At 38.4% G+C, this 20,359-nt stretch overlaps 1 protein-coding gene across 1 annotated transcript in view; it reads right to left on the bottom strand.

Annotated features, from left to right (window-relative positions):
* Positions 1-20,359, bottom strand: part of Cbp80 (Nuclear cap-binding protein subunit 1) — a 393,330-nt gene that overhangs the window by 198,092 nt on the left and 174,879 nt on the right. The window contains exon 12 of the mRNA XM_090368459.1: positions 10,039-10,102. Within this exon, the coding sequence (XP_090224585.1) occupies positions 10,039-10,102 (64 nt within the window). The remainder of the gene's footprint in view (positions 1-10,038; positions 10,103-20,359) is intronic.

Here is a 20,359-nt window from a genome sequence, read left to right as displayed (position 1 = left end):
AGCCTATTGTTTTCTATATTTATCAATGATATTGATGAAGGCATGCCAGGCTTAATTTCCAAGTCTCTAGATGATACAAAGGTTTCAGGGCGGTTAATGATAGTATGCTACTGCAACAGAATCTAGAAAAGTTAGGCATATGGGCTGAGAAATGGCAATTGAAGTCTAACATTGATAACTGCAAATTATTGCATATGGGTAGCAGTAACCTCAGTGTGATGTACAAATGTGTGTAATACACTCAGTGCAGTGGAGAATGAATAAGACCTGGCGAAATTGTGAAGTCTGATATGAAGTTCTCTCAGATGTGCAGACAGGCTGAGGATAGCTCATGGGGGGGGGGTTGTCAATGATGTGTAGGAACTTTGCTAGCAGGGATAAGGAGGTGATTACCCCTTTGTACAAAGTCGTATCCTGAATACTATATCCTGAGTACTCATTTTAGTTAGGAAGTAAATCTGCTGGAACAGGCGCAGAGAAGAACAATGAGATTAGTGAAGGGAACAAAACGGCGCTCTTACAAAAAAAGGCTTGAGTTCTACAAACTGCAGTGTCTGTAGACTATGCACCTGCAAACAGATCTGACTGAGGTGTTTTAGGCCTTGAAAGGATTAAGTATGCTCAATGTTTGATGGCAATCTTCTCTCTGAGACCACACACACACACACACACACACACACACACACACACACACACACACACACACACACACACACACACACAGAGAGAGAGAGAGAGAGAGAGAGAGAGAGAGAGAGAGAGAGAGAGAGAGATTTTTTCGACAAGAAGCAAAGAACAGCAAAAAACAAAGAATTCCATGTGACTTATAACAGGCAGGAGTAACTACTCATCATCCCACGTGAGGTCCTGAATAAATAACTTATATTTGGAAGGGTGATGGGATGAGATGTGGCAATATGGCTATAATATCAATGCAAGGTAGTGAATTTGAGTAAAATAATTCCAGAATAATAGCAAATAGGTGGTACCACACTTAAGTTAGCAGACAATGAAAGACCTAAAGGCAACTGTACAGCCTGACATGAAGTTCTCTGAGAGTCGCAGACAAATTTCTGAGGCAACTCACAGGTTCTGTCAATGACACATTAGCATTTTGACAGCAGGACAAATAGGTCACCATCTCAGTGTAGGTATGTATGAAGCAATGATTAGGCCAAATATTGGGTACTGTATACAGATTTGAAAACTTAATTTTTAGGAAACGTATATATCTGTTAGAACAGGTGCAAAAGGATTGCCTTTCCAATTTAAATTTATGTTTCTGTTTGCAGCTGTCACTCAAGGAAATCTAAGATTCTATATACAGCAGCATACAGAAACAAGGCACCTGTAAGAAAACCTAATTGAAGTGATTAAGGCTTTAAATGGATTGAGTAAACTAAATGTTGGTGGTATCTTTACTCTTTCTCAGATGATACAAATACAAATTGGAAAAGGATGGTTGCAGGATAAATGTCATGGAAAATTTTCGGCAAGAGTAATTACTGTTGGAATGAACTTCCATCTCGAGTTGTGTAAGAGGGTAGTCTGAATAAGTTAAAGGGAGGATTGGACACATCATTAGAAGAGATGGGCAAATTAAGAGAGAGGAGAACACCCACACCTCCCCAATGCTGCTTAAGCTTATTTCCATGTATCTGATCCAGCTTGATAAAGAAAATTACCATTTTTTTGAGAAGCATCTACTAAAAATTGGGGCACTTGACTACTGCCCATCTTAACCTCCATCATTCATGCTCACGTCATACCTAAGCAGCGGTGCTATGATCTGCAAGTCTGACTAAAAGAGAGCAATAGAGTGATTCAAACCTATCCGCTTAATATGTCCAAAGCCTCTAAAGGAACTTTTACAAATTCCCCAGTAAAAGAAAGATCTTAAAAAATCATTTCAACATTCTAGAAGTTGAAAGATCATTTCAACACATACCAAAAGAAGGCGCCTCCGTAGCCAGATGCAGCAGTGTGTAGCACATGCTTCTTGATTAGACCGAGGTTCGAGCCCGTGACCACCAAATATGGAGGATGCGGAAAGGTCAGGGAATGACCACTGCATATCCCCCGGAGCAATATGGCCTTAGTTGCTAATGTTCCTAAAAACCAAATAACAACAACATACCAACAGAAATTAACTTTCTGTGACAAAACACATTTTATATTAAAATTGTATTTTAATATAAATATGTATTGTTTACCATAGAACTGGTTGCCAGCCTTATCTAATTATTCTATGAGGGACAATCAAACAATTTTGTCAAACATAGAGTTCCTGTAATTCTTCTCTAAGCAGTCACCACCTACAGCTATGCATTTTATTCATCAGTGTTTCAACTGTCAAACCACTCAGTTATCTGATATGGCCCTGTCCACAAAATGCATTCCACAAAGATGCTATTTCAGTTTTCAAAAACAGGCAAAGTCAGATAACAACAAAAGTTGATGACATTGTAGAGTAGATATCATCTTTTAAGGGCAGAAAAGGTGATATGGTTGTACATGTGGACACCAATGACATTAAGAGTAATATCTGCAAATTTACTTAAAAAGTATAGGTCAATGCTGGAAAAAAAAAAAAAAGTTGTGAGCTAGGGTTAAATTTGAAAGTGTCTGCAATTCTGCCCAGACACGATAGGAGCAAGTATATAATGAGAGCCTTGTCAATCAATTCACCCCTGGAGTAGAATTTTTTTCAGCGTGGTCTGGGCTTCTTAACAAGAGAGACTGCTTCTACAAGGATGGGATACACTTAAATAGAAAGGGTGCAAGAATATTTGATATAGGTGAATCGGGATTCACAGACTAAAAGATTAACAGTGGCCACAGGCAGAGGGGAAAGTGATTCTTGCACTGCTTTTATTAAAAGGAGCAGCAGCCTGGAAAGCAAAGTGCTGGGGATTTCCAGGACTGCTGGGAGTCATCATGGAACAAGTAAATGCTTAAGCTGTGTTAGAGGTAACTAAGAGTAGGAACAGATGCATGTATACTTGCATGTAAACAAATGCTAGAAGTAGAGTTAATAAATTTGATAAGTTTGAAGTGCTGTTAAAGACATCAAAGGCGGGTATTGTTGGGATATCAGAAACGTGGTGTCACACAGATATAAGCAATGCAGAACTGGAATTTGGGGAGTACAATGTGTACAGAAAGGATAGGAAGGGAGGAGGTGTTATGCAGTTAGTCAAGAAACACAAAATCTAAGAAAGTACATCCAATTGACATTGGTGTACAATGCAATGTTGAGTCAGTGTGGTGTGACATAAGCACTGGGAAAAGGAAAATGAGAGCAGGTGTGTGGTATAGGCCTAATGACTCTGATGAGTATAATGAACAATTGTGCAGAGAAATAGAGCAGGCCAGTAAATCAGAATGTCTTATAATGGGAGTTTTTAACTTTCCAGGTATTGATAAACTTGTGGATTGGTCACTCGCACACTTTTGTGGATTTACTGGGCGACTGTTTTCTACAGCAACATGCTCTAGAGGGATTAATACCATAGGGAGTAACACTCTTGATCTGATTATCAGCAGTGATTATTCATGCATTAAAAATTTGCAGATAAAGGAACCACTGGGTGACAGTGATCACGGTGTACTGATGTGGAATGTACTTAAAGATGTAACTACCATCAAAGGTAAAGGGAACGATTTTTGCTTTCGTGAAGGTGACTACACTGGTCACAGACAGTTTTTAAATTCTATACAGTGGGATCAACTGATGATGTTATAAATGGTGAATTCTAAATGGGAAGCCTTATGAAGCTTAATCTTGGAGGCTACTAGGCTTTTCATACTAAGAAATACTGTTCAGGTTTTAGGTCTAAATGGAGGTCAGATGAATTAATAACTCGTGGCAGAAAAGAAAAATGTATGGGATACATACAAATTATCAAGTGACACAGAAGCCTATGGTAGATATAAGCTAGTCTGTAATCAAGGCACAAAGGAAGTTAGGCAAGGCTAAGGCAGATTATGAGAAATCTTTGGCAAAGGATGTAAAGAAAAACAACAAAGAGTTCTTTACTTATGTAAACTCTAGAAGGAAAAGGATGAATCAAATTGGTCCACTTAACATAGATGGTTCAACTATTGATAATATGCTGATAAACTGAATGAGTATTTTGCATCTACATTCACACATGAGGAGTTATTCAAGGAGGTGAATGCCAGAAATGAACTAAACTTTAACAGGGAGCTTAAGTGATTTCGTAATAATGGAGAGCAAAGTGGAGGTGAAATTCTTGAAGTTAAACATAAGGAAGGCACCTGGGGTGGACGGGATCTATCCAGTTATATTAAAGGAGGCAGCAAAGGAAGTAAGCAAACCCTTAGCCATAATTATGAGAGCTTCCATGGACTCAGAGCAGGTCCCCATGGACTGGAGGTGTCCAAATGTATCCCCCAATACACAAAGGGGGTTCAAAAGGTGACACAAGTAACTATAGTTTAACTTGTGTTCCAGGGAAAAGAATGGAGTCACTGGTTAAAGAAGAACTGCAGGATCATCTAGATAAGACTGCAGCAATAGTTAAGACACAGCATCAGTTTCTTAAAGGGAGGTCTTGTCTAGATAATTTGATTGGATGCTGATGTGATTACAAAGGAACTGGATGCAAAATATTATTTTGATATCATACAGTTGGATTTCAGGAAAGCTTTTGATACCGTTGCACATGGAAGACTGCTGTACAAATTGGAGTGGTATAGCATTAAAGTAAAGTTGCTACAATGGATAAAGGGATTGTTTGTTTGTTTGTTTGTTTTGGTTTTATTGGCGCATTAGCTACTAAGGCTATAATGCGCCATGGATAAAGGGATGGTTGAGTGGGAGATGGCAGAGAGTGGTAATAAATGGACAGGTCACATCCGTTGGACACTGCTCTTCGTGGACTAATACTATTAGTGGTGGCCCCCAGGGTTTAGTGTTGGGCCCATTGTTGTTTTGTGATCAGGCTTAATGTCCAAGTTTGCAGATGATACAAATGTTGGCAGGGTTGTTAAAGACAGCATGCTACTGCAACAGGACCTAGATGTTGGGGAAATGGGCTGAGATGTAGCAACTGAAGTTTAACATTGACAAATGTAAAGTACTGCATATGGGTACCAGTAGCCCCAGAGAAACATACCAGCTGTGTGGTAGTACTACACTCAGGGAAGTGGAGAATGAAAAAGACTTGGGGGTAATTGTGAAATCAGATATAAAGACTTGGGGGGTGGGGTAATTGTGCAATCAGATATGACTTTCTCTGAACAGTGCAGACAAGCTGCCAGAGCAGGTCATGGAGTCTCGTCAATGATATATAGGAATTTTGCTAGTAGGGACAAGGAGGTGATTATCCCGTTGTACAAGACAATGGTGAGGCCACATCTTGAGTACTGCGTACAGGTCTGGAGGCCTCATTTTAGGAAAGAAGTAGAGTTGCTAGAACAAGTAGAAAGAAGGGCAACAAGGTTGGTGAGAAGAACAATGGGATGCTCTTACCAAGAAAAACTTAAGTTCTGCAAATTGCAGCACATGGAGACTAGGCACCTGTGAGATGACCTGATTGAGGTGTATAAGGTCTTGAACGGGTTGAGCAAGCTCAATGTTGATGGGATTCTTCTTCTTGGTCACTACGAACCTGAAGGGACATAGATTGAAATTAAGGAAAGACAACTATAGAATAGATGCGTGTGTGGAAATTTGCCTTTAGCCAGCGGGTAGTTGATAGCTGGACTTCACTCTCTTGTAGTGGAAGTTGATAGCTTAAATAAATTTAAGGATGAAATAAATTTAAGACAGGCATAGGGAGTGAATGGATGGGTGAAATGGGAGGGTTTTTTTTTTTTTAGCTGATGATACATAAGCTTGCTTTCTTGCATTGCAGATTCAATGCCACTGTTGTTCCTGTCAGTTCACATCTGTGAGGTGTTTGTCATCCAGCATCCTCAGGACAGCATTCCTTTGTCACTGCCAATTGATGTTTTTTCATAATTCGGTTAATAGATCCACATAGTACCTCCTATCACAGTTTGACCTTTTTCAAGGAAACCAATGAGCAGTATTCCCAAACAATCCCAGAAGACTGTTAACAAAATCTTCCCAGCCTGAAGTTTGAATTTTTCTGAAGTGACCCAGTATGTTTCTGAAGTGACCCAGTATGTTTCCCCACTGCATGGTGGCAACTTTCAATTCTGGATCAAAGTAGAGACCCCGACATCAATCAGCAGTAACAATTTGGGCAAAAAACTCTTCTTCATTTGAAGTGGCAAGCTCCAAAGGAAATGTTCACTCTTGCCTCTTTGTAACTATCATTCAGTATTCTTGTAACCCGCTGCCAAGACACCTGGCCATGCATACTTGCTCATGTAGTATGTAGGGCTTACAATACCGGGATCCTGGGATCTCGGTCACTTTTTTCCGGTATTGATACAAAAAATACCCGTTTTTCGGTACTAATTTAAAAAAAATAATTGTTTATAATTTAATCACATAAAGGTTATAAAATCAGCTTTATGTGATTATGACATCGTTATCTCTACTAGCAAATGTTCGATAAATCATAGATAGGACACCATGCAACATTGCAACCTGTCCACAATTCTCCAAACAACTTCATGTCTGACTGTATCGTAACTCCCAAGTCCCGTTCCTCCACTACTGAATTTAGTTCAACTTACACAAAGTGTATAAGTTATTTTGGGGTTGCTGTTCCCCAGGTGTAAGACTTTGCATTTTGCTGAATTAAAGCATAGCTGCCACTTTTCTGACCATCCCGGAGGTCTATCTAGGTCACTCTGAAGAAGCCTTTTTGGCGGCTATTATTAACTACTCTACTGTTCTACACATCATCTGCAAGTTTAGACCTCACGCCCTCCATCCCTTCATAGATGTCATTTAAAATAATCAAAAACAACAGTGGTCCCAATACTGATCCTTGGGGAACCCCACTACTTACATTAACCCAATCTGAGGAATAACCATTTATCAGAACCCTCTGCCTGGTGCCTTTAAGCCATCATAATATCCATCTAAGGATTTTCCCTATGATTCCAGCCTGCTCCAACGTATAAAGAAACCGCTCATCTGGGACTGAGTCAAATGCTTTGCTGAAATCCAAATAAAACAATGTCGAAATTATTCCCTAAATCCAGCTCACAAGTGACCTGTCAAAATGGCTAACCAGATTTGTTAAACATGATTTTCTCTTTAAAAAACCATGCTGTGTATCCTACAGAATTCCATTTCCATCTAAATGATCCTGAATTTCACCCTTGTTCATTGCCTCCATGATTTTCCCTACTACTGAAGTTAGACTGGCCAGTTGTAATTTCCCGTTACACTCCTATAACTGCTTTTATGTTCCAATTTACACCAATCCAACGGAATCTCTCCTGTCCAGTGATGCTCTCATAACTAGCCTTAATGGTTCAATGTGCTCACTTCCCGCCTCCTTTAAGATTATAGGGTATATGCCATCAACTACAGGAGCCTTACTCGCCTGTATGTGCAAAAGTTCTCATTAAATAATCATTTGAAATTTCAACATCATTAATTAAATTTTTTTTAAACTTCACTTCCATAATACTCATTGACACAAAGGGTTTTTTTATGTAAATAACGATGCAAAGTAACTGTTGAGTTCATCTGCAACTTCAGCTATGTTATCTAATACTATCCCATGTCCATTACATAAGGGTCCAATCTGATTTGTCCTTCTGTTCTTTGCATTTATATATGTGAAGAATCCCTTAACTGCACTCTTTTCTCTCTCCCAGACTCAGTAAAGATATCACAGTGAAAATTATACTTCACTTAATAAAATGCCTTTCTCCTTCAGAAAATGATGAACATAATTCGACCATGGTAGACCAACATGGAACAGAACATCAGTGTTCGGCAAATTCTTTCCAAAATAAGAAATTTCCTGACTCCAATGAGATTTTAAAAGATGAGTCGGAAATTAATGAAATACTTTTAACTATTTTTGCTAAAAAATAGTTCAAAGCCTAGAAAATATGGACTGAGATCATCTACGATTATCTCAGTACAATAGTACCAGAATAGAATCTGAAAGGGTGTTTTCTGCCGCTAATCAAATATGTACCAAAATTAGATCTATTTTAAATGATCATACTATTCATTGTTTATGTTTCTTAAGAGCTCACTTTATTTGGACAGGTAGTGTGGATGCGTAAACATAACTAAACTTTGCAGTAACAATATGTATTTTTTTTTTTTTTTTTTTAGAATAACTGTATTTTAATGATTTTTTTTCAGAATATTTATTATTGCAATAAAAGTTTATTTAAATCATGAATTCAGGTAATTACACTACTTGTTCTTTTCCTTACTTTATTGCACCTAATTGTCATCAAAATTTATCGAGAAAAACGTTTGTTTTTTGGAATACCGGTATCTCGGTTTCATATATTAAAAATACTGAAATACCAGTATTAAGATTTTGACCGGTATTGTAAGCCCTAGTAGTATGGCATTTACTGACTCACGGCTATCTTTATTGTCTATCTGGTTAGGTTAGGTTAGGTTAGGTTAGGTTAGGTTAGGTGAACTTCGATGTTCATTTTAGAGTCTTCCATTACTAATTTATACACTTTGTTGATCATTTCCTCATTTTGAGCCTATTTCTGACTGTCTAGTCCTTGGGTCATTTTCAGTGCTCTCTCGTGCATGCTTAAATTCAATAAACCGCTTCTGAATTGTATGCTCTGACAGAGTAGATTCACCATACACATTGTTCAAATGTTGTATTATTAATACAGGTAATTCTACGTTCTCTTTTGTTAGGAATTTTAGCACCACTCACTGCTCATATTTTTGGATGTCAGACTTCAGAATCACACCTGCCAAAAAGAAACAGATTAAGTTATATGGCTGAAATTTTGTAACACTACTACTAAGACTATTACTATCTACTATGCCTATGTGTAACCTTTGTACCTAAATCTAGAGTATCTTCTTGTATTTGAGAAAACTTTTTGAATGCTCTTTGTATCTATAGATTTCTGTTTGGATATACTATCAGGCATTGATTCTGATTGATTCAAGAAAGTTGCATAAATGCCAAGTCAAAGGTTTTCAAGAGAGGAGCCAAAGTTTTATTAATAGCAATGGCCTAGCTGTCACACTTTGCTGTCAAGAGGTTTCCAAAAGATTGACCCCATTTTGGTTTTACTAACATGGCTGAATATTCTGTCACACTCAGCACTGCTATTTGGAAATATTAAAACATGAAGCATAACTTTGGATAGTTTATATTTTGGGCTTCCTTGTGCACTTGTCAGTTCTTGAAAGACAGAGAAACTCTTTGTGACCAGCTATGTTACGACAGTGAGAAGGATTAAATCGAGTAAAAGGATGGAACTTCTGTCATAAATCTGCAGAGTTGGCAGCTATGTAGTAAGTCATTAAATATCCGGAAACTTTCGACAAGCACTATTTCACCATATCTCTTTGAACTGAATGATGGTATTATAGAGTTATAAACATCATGGCAACAAACAAGCATTACAACTTGATAAGATCACTTTAATCTTGAAACTACAGGCTGACAAATCTACAGGCTGTTTGAATAAAGGTGGACTAATGATTTAGTAAAATGTAACAGTTATTACTGCCAGTAGGGAACATATTGTTTGCTTATATAAATATAAAACAACTTCACACTGTTCAAACCCAAAGTTACACTAAAAATAATCATATATACTCTATATTTATATTAACATGATGGGAGCTTTAGTTACTAGAGTTACGAACGTTACAGACTATCGATAAAATGACACTGGATGTCTTCTGGTCAATAATTCTAAATGTGCATAATTCTGTAAAACAATGAAAAATATGAAGATAATAAAAAAGTTTCTCAAGACAGTGATGCCTTCTAGAGAACCTATCCTAATTTATATCCCCTCTTAGAATGCATCTAAGACATTTTACTAATATTTAGATGGCTGATTTCTTTCATATTCTTTTTAATGTCAGGCTGTAATTTTTTCATATATGCTTAAAATCATAAAACTCACCTCTGTAATCATGTATTCAAGTGGAATCTTGTTTTTAAAAGGTAAGCTAAGTAACTGGGCAGCACTAAATAAAAAAAAAAAAATTTAGTGGCATGGAATACACTGCATATAGCTTTATGAAGTGAATATAACAATAAAATTAACAATAACTTATATTATTGAGTATGTAAATGGTAATATTCAGTTTATTTTTTATTTTATATTTACTTTTTAAATAAGAAAGAACTGCATCTTTACTGAGTTCAATAATATTCTACTTTTATGTTGGAAGAACAACTATAAATACTAGCTAAATGGCTGCATTCTTCAGCAGTGGAAAATATATACGTATGTATATTCAGTAAAACCTCAACTTTAACAGTATATATGGGGTTAAGGCCCATCACTAAATCCTGCTGTCTGCTAAACGGTATGAACACATGGGAGAAAATCCTGGTTTCAACAGTATTTGGGGGGGGGGGATAAAAGGCCTGTTTACTAAATGCCCATTAATTCTAAAGACATACACTGAGTGATCACTAAATTTTGATCACTCCTATGAAAACTGAATGTGACCCGTTGACCACGTGAGGTAAGAGAGGGCGGAGTTAGCCGACCTACGTAGCATAGATAAGGTGTCAGTGGTTCAGTAGGTAGTAAAATTCCGAGCATGATGGTTAAAAGGAAGGATTTATCGGACTTTCATAAAGGACAGATTGTGGGTGCTCGATGAGCTGGTGCTGCCTCGATTTCCCAAACGGCTGAACTGGTGGGGTATTCGAGAACCGCTGTAGTTAAAGTGTATCAGGACTGGCGTCAAAATGGTCAAACAACGACCCGATGGAAAAACTGCAAAGGTCAGCGAAAGATTGATATTAGAGGTGAGCGCCGGGTCCGACGACTTGTACTGGTGAATAGGCGCAGCACTGTTGAAAAGTTGACTACCCAATAACAACATGGGCCAACCCGGAACAATATCTGGCATAACCATGCATCGCACACTTGCATGTATGGGCTATACCAGCAGACAAGCCCCATGGCATCCTCTCCTAACCAAGGTTCTTTGGTGTAAAAGACTCGCCTGGTGCAAAGAGCATGCAAGTTGGATGATAGAAGACGGGAAGAAGGTGTGCTGGTCGGATGAGTCACATTATTTACTCCATACCGTGGACGGTCATGTATGGATGTGGCATCAACAACATGAGCCTCTTGATCCATCATGCATGGTATCAAAAGTGCAGGTGGTTGTATGGTGTGGGGCATGTTTCACTGGTGAAACATGTGGGAGAATTGAAAGGGACATTTTATGCCTTTCACAGTGCCAATGATATGGGGGAGCTGACAAATCATGCCACAGACTGTTACTTCTGAATGGTGCCTCCTATTAAAAAAGGGATGACAATGAAGAAAAAGTGGACAATGAAGTACCTAAATATACCATCTGCAATTCTTCCCATGCCTCACAATGAAGTACTACCTATTCCTGAACCACCCAACCATTTTTCTGTACACTCTCATGAAGATGAAGACACTGATGAAGGTCCTGAGCTGGATATCACCATTCTTCTCTTTCTTGGTGATTCCCTTCTACTTCTTTCTTTCTCTCTCTCTCTCAGGGTAATTCAAATTTTTTTTAGCAGTGCACCACAAGCCTCAGGCTTCCTTGCACTATATGCCTAATAATAATTAAATTAGTGTGGAAAGCCTTAAAGCTGGCAACTACAGGCAGCTTGTGGAAGATCTCATTACCCCTTAAGAAAAACTGGGGTGCAACATGTCACTTTCCTTGCACTCAACTGACACCTGGATTTTTCCCCACCAAACTTTGGTGCCGTCAGCAACGAACATGGTGAGTGTTTCCATCAAAACATCTCAGCAATGGAACAAAGATACAAATGGAGTGCCGCTGTGTTAGCCAATTATTGTTAGATGGTGAAAATGGATGCTCCCAAAGCTGAATACACGCAAAAGGCCTCGTGTTTGTTACAGGTATGTTTGTAGCTGCATCTTACTGCCATATAAATTAAAAATACCTTGTATAAATATAAAAAACTTTATTCATAGTTCTTGGGTATGGGTTTCACACACACACACACACACACACACACACACACACACACACACACACACACACACACACACACACACACACACACACACACACACACACACACACACACAGCCAGAATAACTGCACGTAGGTGAATGCAAATTGCAGGAAGAATATTAAATATATACCAGATAAGTAGATGCACACATAGCAGCACAGACATATATCACTAAACATAAAAATGTAATGTTAAAAGTAAAAAATATGGCTAAGCAATTGAAACAGTAGTGAGAGAGAAAGTAAGATTGCAATGATATCCTAACTGTAAAATAATAGAATTGAAGAGACAAAAAAAAAGGGAAAGTGTATTTTGATGTAGAAGGGAGAAAAATCAAAATAACGAATAACTTCAAAAATAAATTCACAAGTCACTGAAGAGTGACTAAAATCTGAATGTGAAAAAATCATGCTGGTATACAATTTAGAAAAACAGCAAATTAATATGTGCAATGTGACTAAAATCAATAATAAAGAATTTATTCTGAGATGTCGGTACTATGAAATGTCAAAGTCATGATCTTAGAAATGAAAAAAATCACAATAATAATATAAGTTTGAATAATTAACAGAAATGTCAGCCTTGAATGTATTCTTTTCAGAAATCTACTAGACCCACAACTGACAAGCAATATTTTGAAAGCCAGACAACCATGAAATTACGTAACTTGTTGAAATGGCTGCAGCTTTGTACTAAAATACTAGGGAAAGGAAAGATGTGTATAAAACAAAACCAAAAACTCATTCTTGGTTTGATTGCTTATTCTCTCTCTCTGTCTCTCTCTCTCTCATTTCAGCAATATTCAATGGCTTCTAAATGTATTTCTTTCTATTACACATTTTAGCTTTTTCAGCAGTTGCTCGGCCATATTTTTCTATACTGCAGTGCTATTTTATCTCCACTGTCGGCAGTAGCTTGGCCATATTTTTCACATTAATTTTTATTCTAGCAATAAAGCATCTGCTGATTTGTGTCCCATTATCTGCTAAGTACTTAATATTTTTCCTACAGATTTCCTTCATTTTTTTTATTCCAATCTTATGAGATATATGTACAGTAGCATTTTAATAAGTTGCTATGCACTATCATTGCTGCCAACCTTACTTTGATACAATTATTTTCCAGTTGTTAGTTCACTACATTATCATTCATATAAATTTATGTTAATTTACAGTTTGCGGTCGTTTTAACTGCAAGTTGTTGGTTAGGTTGTCAATATGTGCCCTACCTTTCCATAATATTTTAGCAAATTTTTTTTGACAAGCTGGGCTTGCTACCTGGGAGTCTAAAAATGTTGATGTGACACTTGAGTGAACCAAATTTCAATGAAGTTTGATCATTTTGTGACAACCAAATCCTCTGCTTGCACTTTCATGATGGCAGGCCTATAGTAACCCTGGGTATAACCCCCAGGTGTCCTGTGAAAATCCTGAAATAAGGCCCAAGTGTGAACCAATGTAAGCAGGGGGTCAAGGTGTAATGTCCACACCACATAGAAGAATGCTGCCTCCTCTTTTGACACGGAATACCACCACTTTGCTTAATGGAGACTTGATGAAGACCTGCAATTGCTGGAGTTTTGTTCTGGTGACTTCCCCCCCCCATCATGCAGTATGACTGATGTCTTTTGGGGTTATGATGGGTATCACAGCAAGATCCAACCTTCCTTACAATTGAGGGTACAGCTCTAAAATGGTGTTTGCAGGCCAGTTCCTAGATAGTCCACTAGACCAAACCTTATGATAACTCTCTAAGAGGCTTCTGGATCAGATAGCATATAATCTCGCTGCCTCTACTCTACTCTGCCAGACAGCAAGTGAGTGGGGTTTGAGCAGTGTGTATGGAGAGACATTGTTGAGGCGATGTCATGTCAAGGAGTTGGGAACATTCTTGCTGTGCGTATGCCATATCTAAAAATGTCATTACTTCAAACTTGTCTTCCCGAGACATAAGACAAACTTGTCTTATGTACAGAGGATGCCATGCACCACTTACTGACAACAGTTAAAAACTCAGTGGAGAAATATATGCTGGCAATCTCTATTGACTTTGCTGGGGCATTTTACTCAGTCTGGTGGCCTAGTGTCCTTAGGAGACTCTGCCAGACAAATGCCCCACAAAACTTATTTAAGGTAATAAACAGCTACCTTACAGACAGAAGTGTCTCAGTATGCACAAGGTTCCAGGAATTGACACGCCCTGTGAATAAAGGCTGCCCGTAGGGTTCAATCCTTGGCCCTTTCTTCTGGAACGTTGTTCTGAACGAGTTTCTGGCCTTGGATCTGGGCCCGTGGAAAGTCTGGCCTTTACAGGTGACATGATTTTCCCTGTAGAGCCAAGATCAAATGCCACCCTCTTGCAGCTGCAGGAGGGCAGCATTTATGCGGAGCAAATGCACATGCTCAAAATACTGCCTGAAAAAACCAAACAAATACTTGACATCCCCAGAACAGAGCTAATAGCACAGATTGGCCCCCTTCCCAGGGCAGAAGAACATCTGTTCATCATAGAAGAGTCAAATTATAAAGCCTCTACATCCTTCACACAGAAAATATTTGAAATGTGCAAAACTATCCAAAGAATGGCAATTAATAATCAATTAATTGTAATTAATGGCAAATCAATAATCAATAGTTAAAATTGCCCACGCCTAGACGATGACTTAAAAACTGTCAGGATAGCAGTATTCTGAACCCTGACATGACAAAACTCCCCAGGACTACCCTGCCATGTGTAGGAACCTGGGGCCCCACACCAAATAAGTAACCATGTAGGGGAGGGAGATGTACAGGCCGCCAGGGAAGCAGATTAGCTGAAAAATATCAGTAAGCTGGTAGCAAGGGGATGCAATGTAGAATGAGAATGAAAGACAGAATGAATAGGTTGGGCACTGAGTGAACTAGGAATTATGGTACAAGGGAATAAATGATAGTTTTGGTGAAAGAAAGAGTGACCTAGCATGAGGGAAAGAGAGAGTGAATGGGAATGAGTGGAAGACCAAATGTGGTTGGCGAGATTGGGAATAACTTACATTACTTTATATATACAGTAAACCCCCGCTATTCGCGGGGGTTACATTCCTGAGAAATGCCACGAATAAAAAATACTGAGTTATGGCTCCCATAGTAATAAAGGAGTTCCATTCCAAAGTATGAAATATATAAGAAAAACTAGTCTAAAATTTTGTCTATGTATGTATTATAAGTATCTTCATAATATGACTATGGACATAGACAGTACATAGTGAAATGCAAGCATATGGCATTGAAATGAAAATAAGAAACAATTTAATATTAAATGTAATATTTATTAGAAATTTCAAACAAATCTTTCAAACCAGCGCCTTTGCTAGCTAAAAAGCTTATCCTGCCAGTGCTATCGCCAGTTTCGCTAAAGTGTTGATAAAGGAGTTTTGCCTTTTCACGAATGATGAGTGAACTTAACGGAATTTTATTTTGAATTCGGTCTTCTATCCACAGATTTAAAGCCTTTTCCATTTTTTCTAATTTAACATCACTAGTTACAGAGCAAATTTTTGAAGCAATTAGCGCATTTTCACGGACACTACGGCAGATTTTTTCTTCCGATTTTTTGATTGATCGTACCGTTGACTCATTGATTTTATAATGTTTTGTCACTGAAAAGACACTTTCACCATTAGAAATTTTGTCCAATAACTCAATTTTATTCGCTAATGTCATCACCTTTGATCTTTTCACATTTCCCTTGTTATTCGTAGCCATATTTTTGTATGGGTTAGAAAGAATTTGCCCACAATAAAGTCACTTTCTTCCGTTAACACACTCGAAAAAGTCTGTTTTACACTGCAAAACGGTAGATTTATCACTTTTGTAAGCATATCAATTTATAAATTGATAAATTTATTCAATTTATAAACATATAAATTAAAAGCAAACGACGAAACCTTCCATGGCAAGCGCATAACACATACTGAACAAGGATTAGCGAGAAACATCCACGCTCGCGATTTTGTCAGCCCTCCCCCCCACCCACCGAGCGCTGTTTTGACCAGGAAAGAATTTTAGCCACGCCCATGTTTTTTTTATGGCGGAAAATAGTCACGGCGCTTTAAAATCCACATTTTTTTAGGTTTCATTTTATATTAAATCAGTGACCGCAAATACACGAATAGCGGGGGTTTACTGTGCTAACAAACATTTACTAATCACACAAACACTGCATTCTCCCCTGGCCTGCAACACAACTGAAGAATTACAGTAAGTTGAGGTGCCCAGAGAGTTCAGTGCAGAAAGCAAGAGTCGAATATATGAAATGAGAGCTAGAAGAATGAATGAAAGTGTACACAAACCATAGATTCTACAGTTAAGTACAACTAACCCTAGTTTGAATTAGTATTAAAATTTACATTACACATCATTGCATCCCCCCCATTCATTGCATCATTCAGTGAAATTGACAACATTTCACACTCAAAATAAAGACTATGATAAATTCTATCAAACAGAAGGTGAACTCACTGTTGTAAGGATGTTGATGGTCTAATGGCAGCAATGAACATGAGGCACATTCCTGAAGAATGGCAACTATTTATAGATGCTTCTAAGGTTAGCCTTAAGGTTGTGTTATTACACAATGGAAATATGCTGCCTTCACGTTTTTTTTTTTTTTTTTTGTGTGTGGACATTGTTGCGTAGACTTTCCACAAAAAAAGAAACGGGCAAACATAGAGAACATCCTCTTCGGTGCACACAATCAGAAGTATAAGGGACTGATATGTGGTGATTTAAAGGTAGTCGGCATTTTATTAGGATTACAAAAGGGTTACACTTTGAGAGTGGGATAGTCATGCCAAGGATATACCTTACGTGAAGAGGAGTTGGCTTCAATGAAAATCATTAACATCTGGTGAACATAGCATTTGAACCTCTGATAGATCCAAATAAAGTTTTGCTTCCACCAATTCACATCAAACTGGGGCTCATGAAAAATTTCGTGACGACTCTGGAAGTGAACGGTCCTTCAATCACATGCTTGCAGGAGAAATTCTCAAGACTTAGTACAGAGAAGGTTAAGACAGGCATTTTCACTGGTTCACAAATAAGGCAACTTTTCAAAGATGAACAGTTATTATTATTATTAATATCCATATGATGCAAGGAAGCCTGAGGCTTATGCTGCACCAGGGAAAAAAAAAAAGTTCCCGAGTAACCCTGAGAGAGAGAGAGAGAGAGAGAGAGAGAGAGAGAGAGAGAGAGAGAGAGAGAGAGAGAGAGAGAGAGAGTGTCAAAAGTAGAAGGGAATCACCAAGAAAGAGAAGAATGATGATATCCAGCTCAGGACCCTGGGTGTGCTGAGCCCATACTCACCAGATGTGAATGTCTCCTTAGTGATAGAGAAATCAGTATGGAAAGCCTTTCAAAATGTTTTGAATGGTTTTCTAGGAAACGTTAAAGCCGGCAACTACAGGCAGCTTGCTGAAGATCTCATTATTTCGTACGAACAACTGAGGTGCAACATGTCCGAAGATGCATTTCTTGAAATCACACCTGGATTTCTCCCCACCAAACTGTGGTGCTGTCAGCAACAATCATAGTGAGAGCTTCCATTCTAGGCGAAGTTCTGGGTCTGGATGTAGGTTATGCTCCCTACAGAAGTGTACCCTGACAGTCTTTTATGGCAAGAGGTGGAAACCACTGTTTTGGGACCACTTTACAACTTTGTCGATGGCACCTTGCAAATGTCTTTCTACCATTCACATATTAGGTGAATGGCAGGAGATACTGATGTCATCGGCATACAGGGTAGTGGACACTGTGGTAGATCCTGTGTGAGGGAGTTCATTATTATGTTAAATAGGGTGGCCCTAAGTACTGAACCTGGTGGGACCCCTTCTTCCTGGATAAAATTGGAAGATAATTGGTTGCTGACTCTAATTTGAAATGAGCTATGATGGAGGATCTGATAAACTCTGGCACATAGTCCTAGATCGTATAGGTTTTGCATTATACCATACCTCCAAGCTGCATCAAACCCTTTTTCTATGTTAAAAGAGAACCATGACATGGTGTTCTTTTTGTACAAAATCATCACAGATGTTTATTTCTGCCCTGACCAGTAAGTCAAAGTGGATCTGCCTTCACAGAAACTGCATGGTACTAGGTTAAGAAAATCGTTTTGGCCTAGAAACCAGGTTAGGCGAGCACTGATCATTTTTTCGAGGACCTTGCTCATACAGCTGGTGAGTGCAATAGACATAATTTGTAGGATCTTTTCCTGATTTGGAAATGCCAAAATATATGAGTGATGCCATTTGTTCGGGAAGGTATTCTGTTATAAAAAAGTAGTTGTCTTAAGGGCTGGTTCAATAAGTTGTGCTATCATGATGTAGTGTATTCCATATGATCCTGCTGCACTGAGTGTGGTGGTGGCTAAAGCATGGTGCAATTCTGTCATTGTGAAGGGGAGATTGTATGCAGCATTAGAAGCTGGTTCGAGGTTGACGAAATATTTCTCAGCCTGTGCCTTGTGTACCTGAAAATGAGGTGTGTAAGATGTATTGGCTGAGATTTTCATGAACGATTTGCCCAATGCATTTGCAATCTCCACTGGCGTTATAACATCACAACCATTTACAGTTAGTGTGGGAAGGTTGATGAGTGGATATTTGGAATGTGATTGTCATATTTTGGCCCATATTGTTTGAGTTTTTGTAGTCCTTGTAATTGTAGAGGCAAAATGTCTCCACACTTCTCTTTTGCTAGTGTTTAGTTTTTAGCTATATTCATTATTCCACCAAAATTTTGAGCGTGCTGATATTTTGTTGGATTGCTTTGGAATTGCTTAGTCTGCTGCCTGTAGTATTTAGTTAGATATATATTCTGTGGCTAAGATTATGGATGTTTGCTGGACCTGCTCTTCTTCCAGTATTGCTAGTTATTTATATATATCCCATTTCGCTTTGAAAAATGCTCCATTTGACAGTTCTGTTAGAAAAGTGGGGGATGTTTGTATTTTGTATCAATCCGGCATATCAGTGGGTAATGGTCACTACCCAGTGGATTGCTATGAATAGTCCATCCAAATAGAAGATATATAGATTCTGAGCATAATGAGACATCAACAGCTGAAGTAGATCCTGTAGATAAATGTGTATAATCTGTGTGCCATTACTGAGAGTAATCAAATTGTGCTGGTCAAGTAACTTTTCTATAATTTGTTCGGGTTTGTCCATTTTTTGATTTCCTCATAACGGATGCTGACTATTGAGGTCCCAGAGGATGAAGTAGGGTTGAGGAAGTTGTACCACTAGTTCTTCTAGATCGGCGTAGCATATATTTTGATTAGGTGGCAAGTATAGCAAGATGATAGTCAAGTCAAAATTAACGCTGACTCGCACTGCAACGGCCTCAAGGTTTGTGTTTAATGGGAGTGGTTTGGAGGGTATTTGACTGTTGATTATCAATGCCACATCTCCATGCACCCAATTGTTAGGGTTGTATACAACAATCTTGCAGATGAATTATATAGTTCTGGAGAGAAACAGTTATGTGTGGGGTTAGGTTCATTTCCTGAAGGCAGAAAGCGATAGGATCATACTGTGCGAGGAGATCTTGGATGTCATTTAAATTACTGCGATATTCTCCACAGTTCCACTGCAGAAATGTAAGCATTATTTGGGTTTAGTAGAACCCTCGATTTGTGGAACTGATTTCGAGGGACTGAAGGTTTTCCCCCGCTCAAGTTTTTCCTTTCCCCTTTTTTGGAAAGTATGGTTTTCCAGTGTCCATATCCTCATCAGTGAATATTTCTAGCATGTGCTCATCTTCTAAGTCCATGAAATCTGTTTGGTTTGTATCAGGTCTAGTAGTTACTTTAGTGTTTTTCTGTGGGGAGGCATCTTGTTGTACAGTAATTGGAGTATTTATAGCTTTACTTTGCTAGTCGTCTGGTACTGGTACGGTACCAGAGCCAATACTGACCTCGCCCACTGAGATAGCGAATCGCTTGATGGTATGGTTACTACTGTTTGGGTTGCAACTGATATATGTCTTTTGGTTGCTTGAGCATAGGTTGGTTTATTAGTATTAAGGGCTGGTAAAGATTTTTTGGCCTGTTGATAGGTGGCATTGTGTTCAGTTTTGTATCGCTGTATGTGTTTTTCACGTTTCCAAAGGGGACACTCCTTTGAAAATGCCAGATGTGCTTCTCTGCAGTTTGGACAACTAGGTGTTGTAGCTGTGCATTCAGTGTTT

Source organism: Mastigoproctus giganteus, chromosome 2 (assembly GCF_048544385.1).
Source record: "Mastigoproctus giganteus isolate SK-2022 chromosome 2, ASM4854438v1, whole genome shotgun sequence".
NCBI lineage: Eukaryota > Metazoa > Arthropoda > Arachnida > Uropygi > Thelyphonidae > Mastigoproctus > Mastigoproctus giganteus.
The sequence above is the reverse complement of the archived record's forward strand: the minus strand, read 5'-3'. Positions and strand labels throughout refer to the sequence as shown.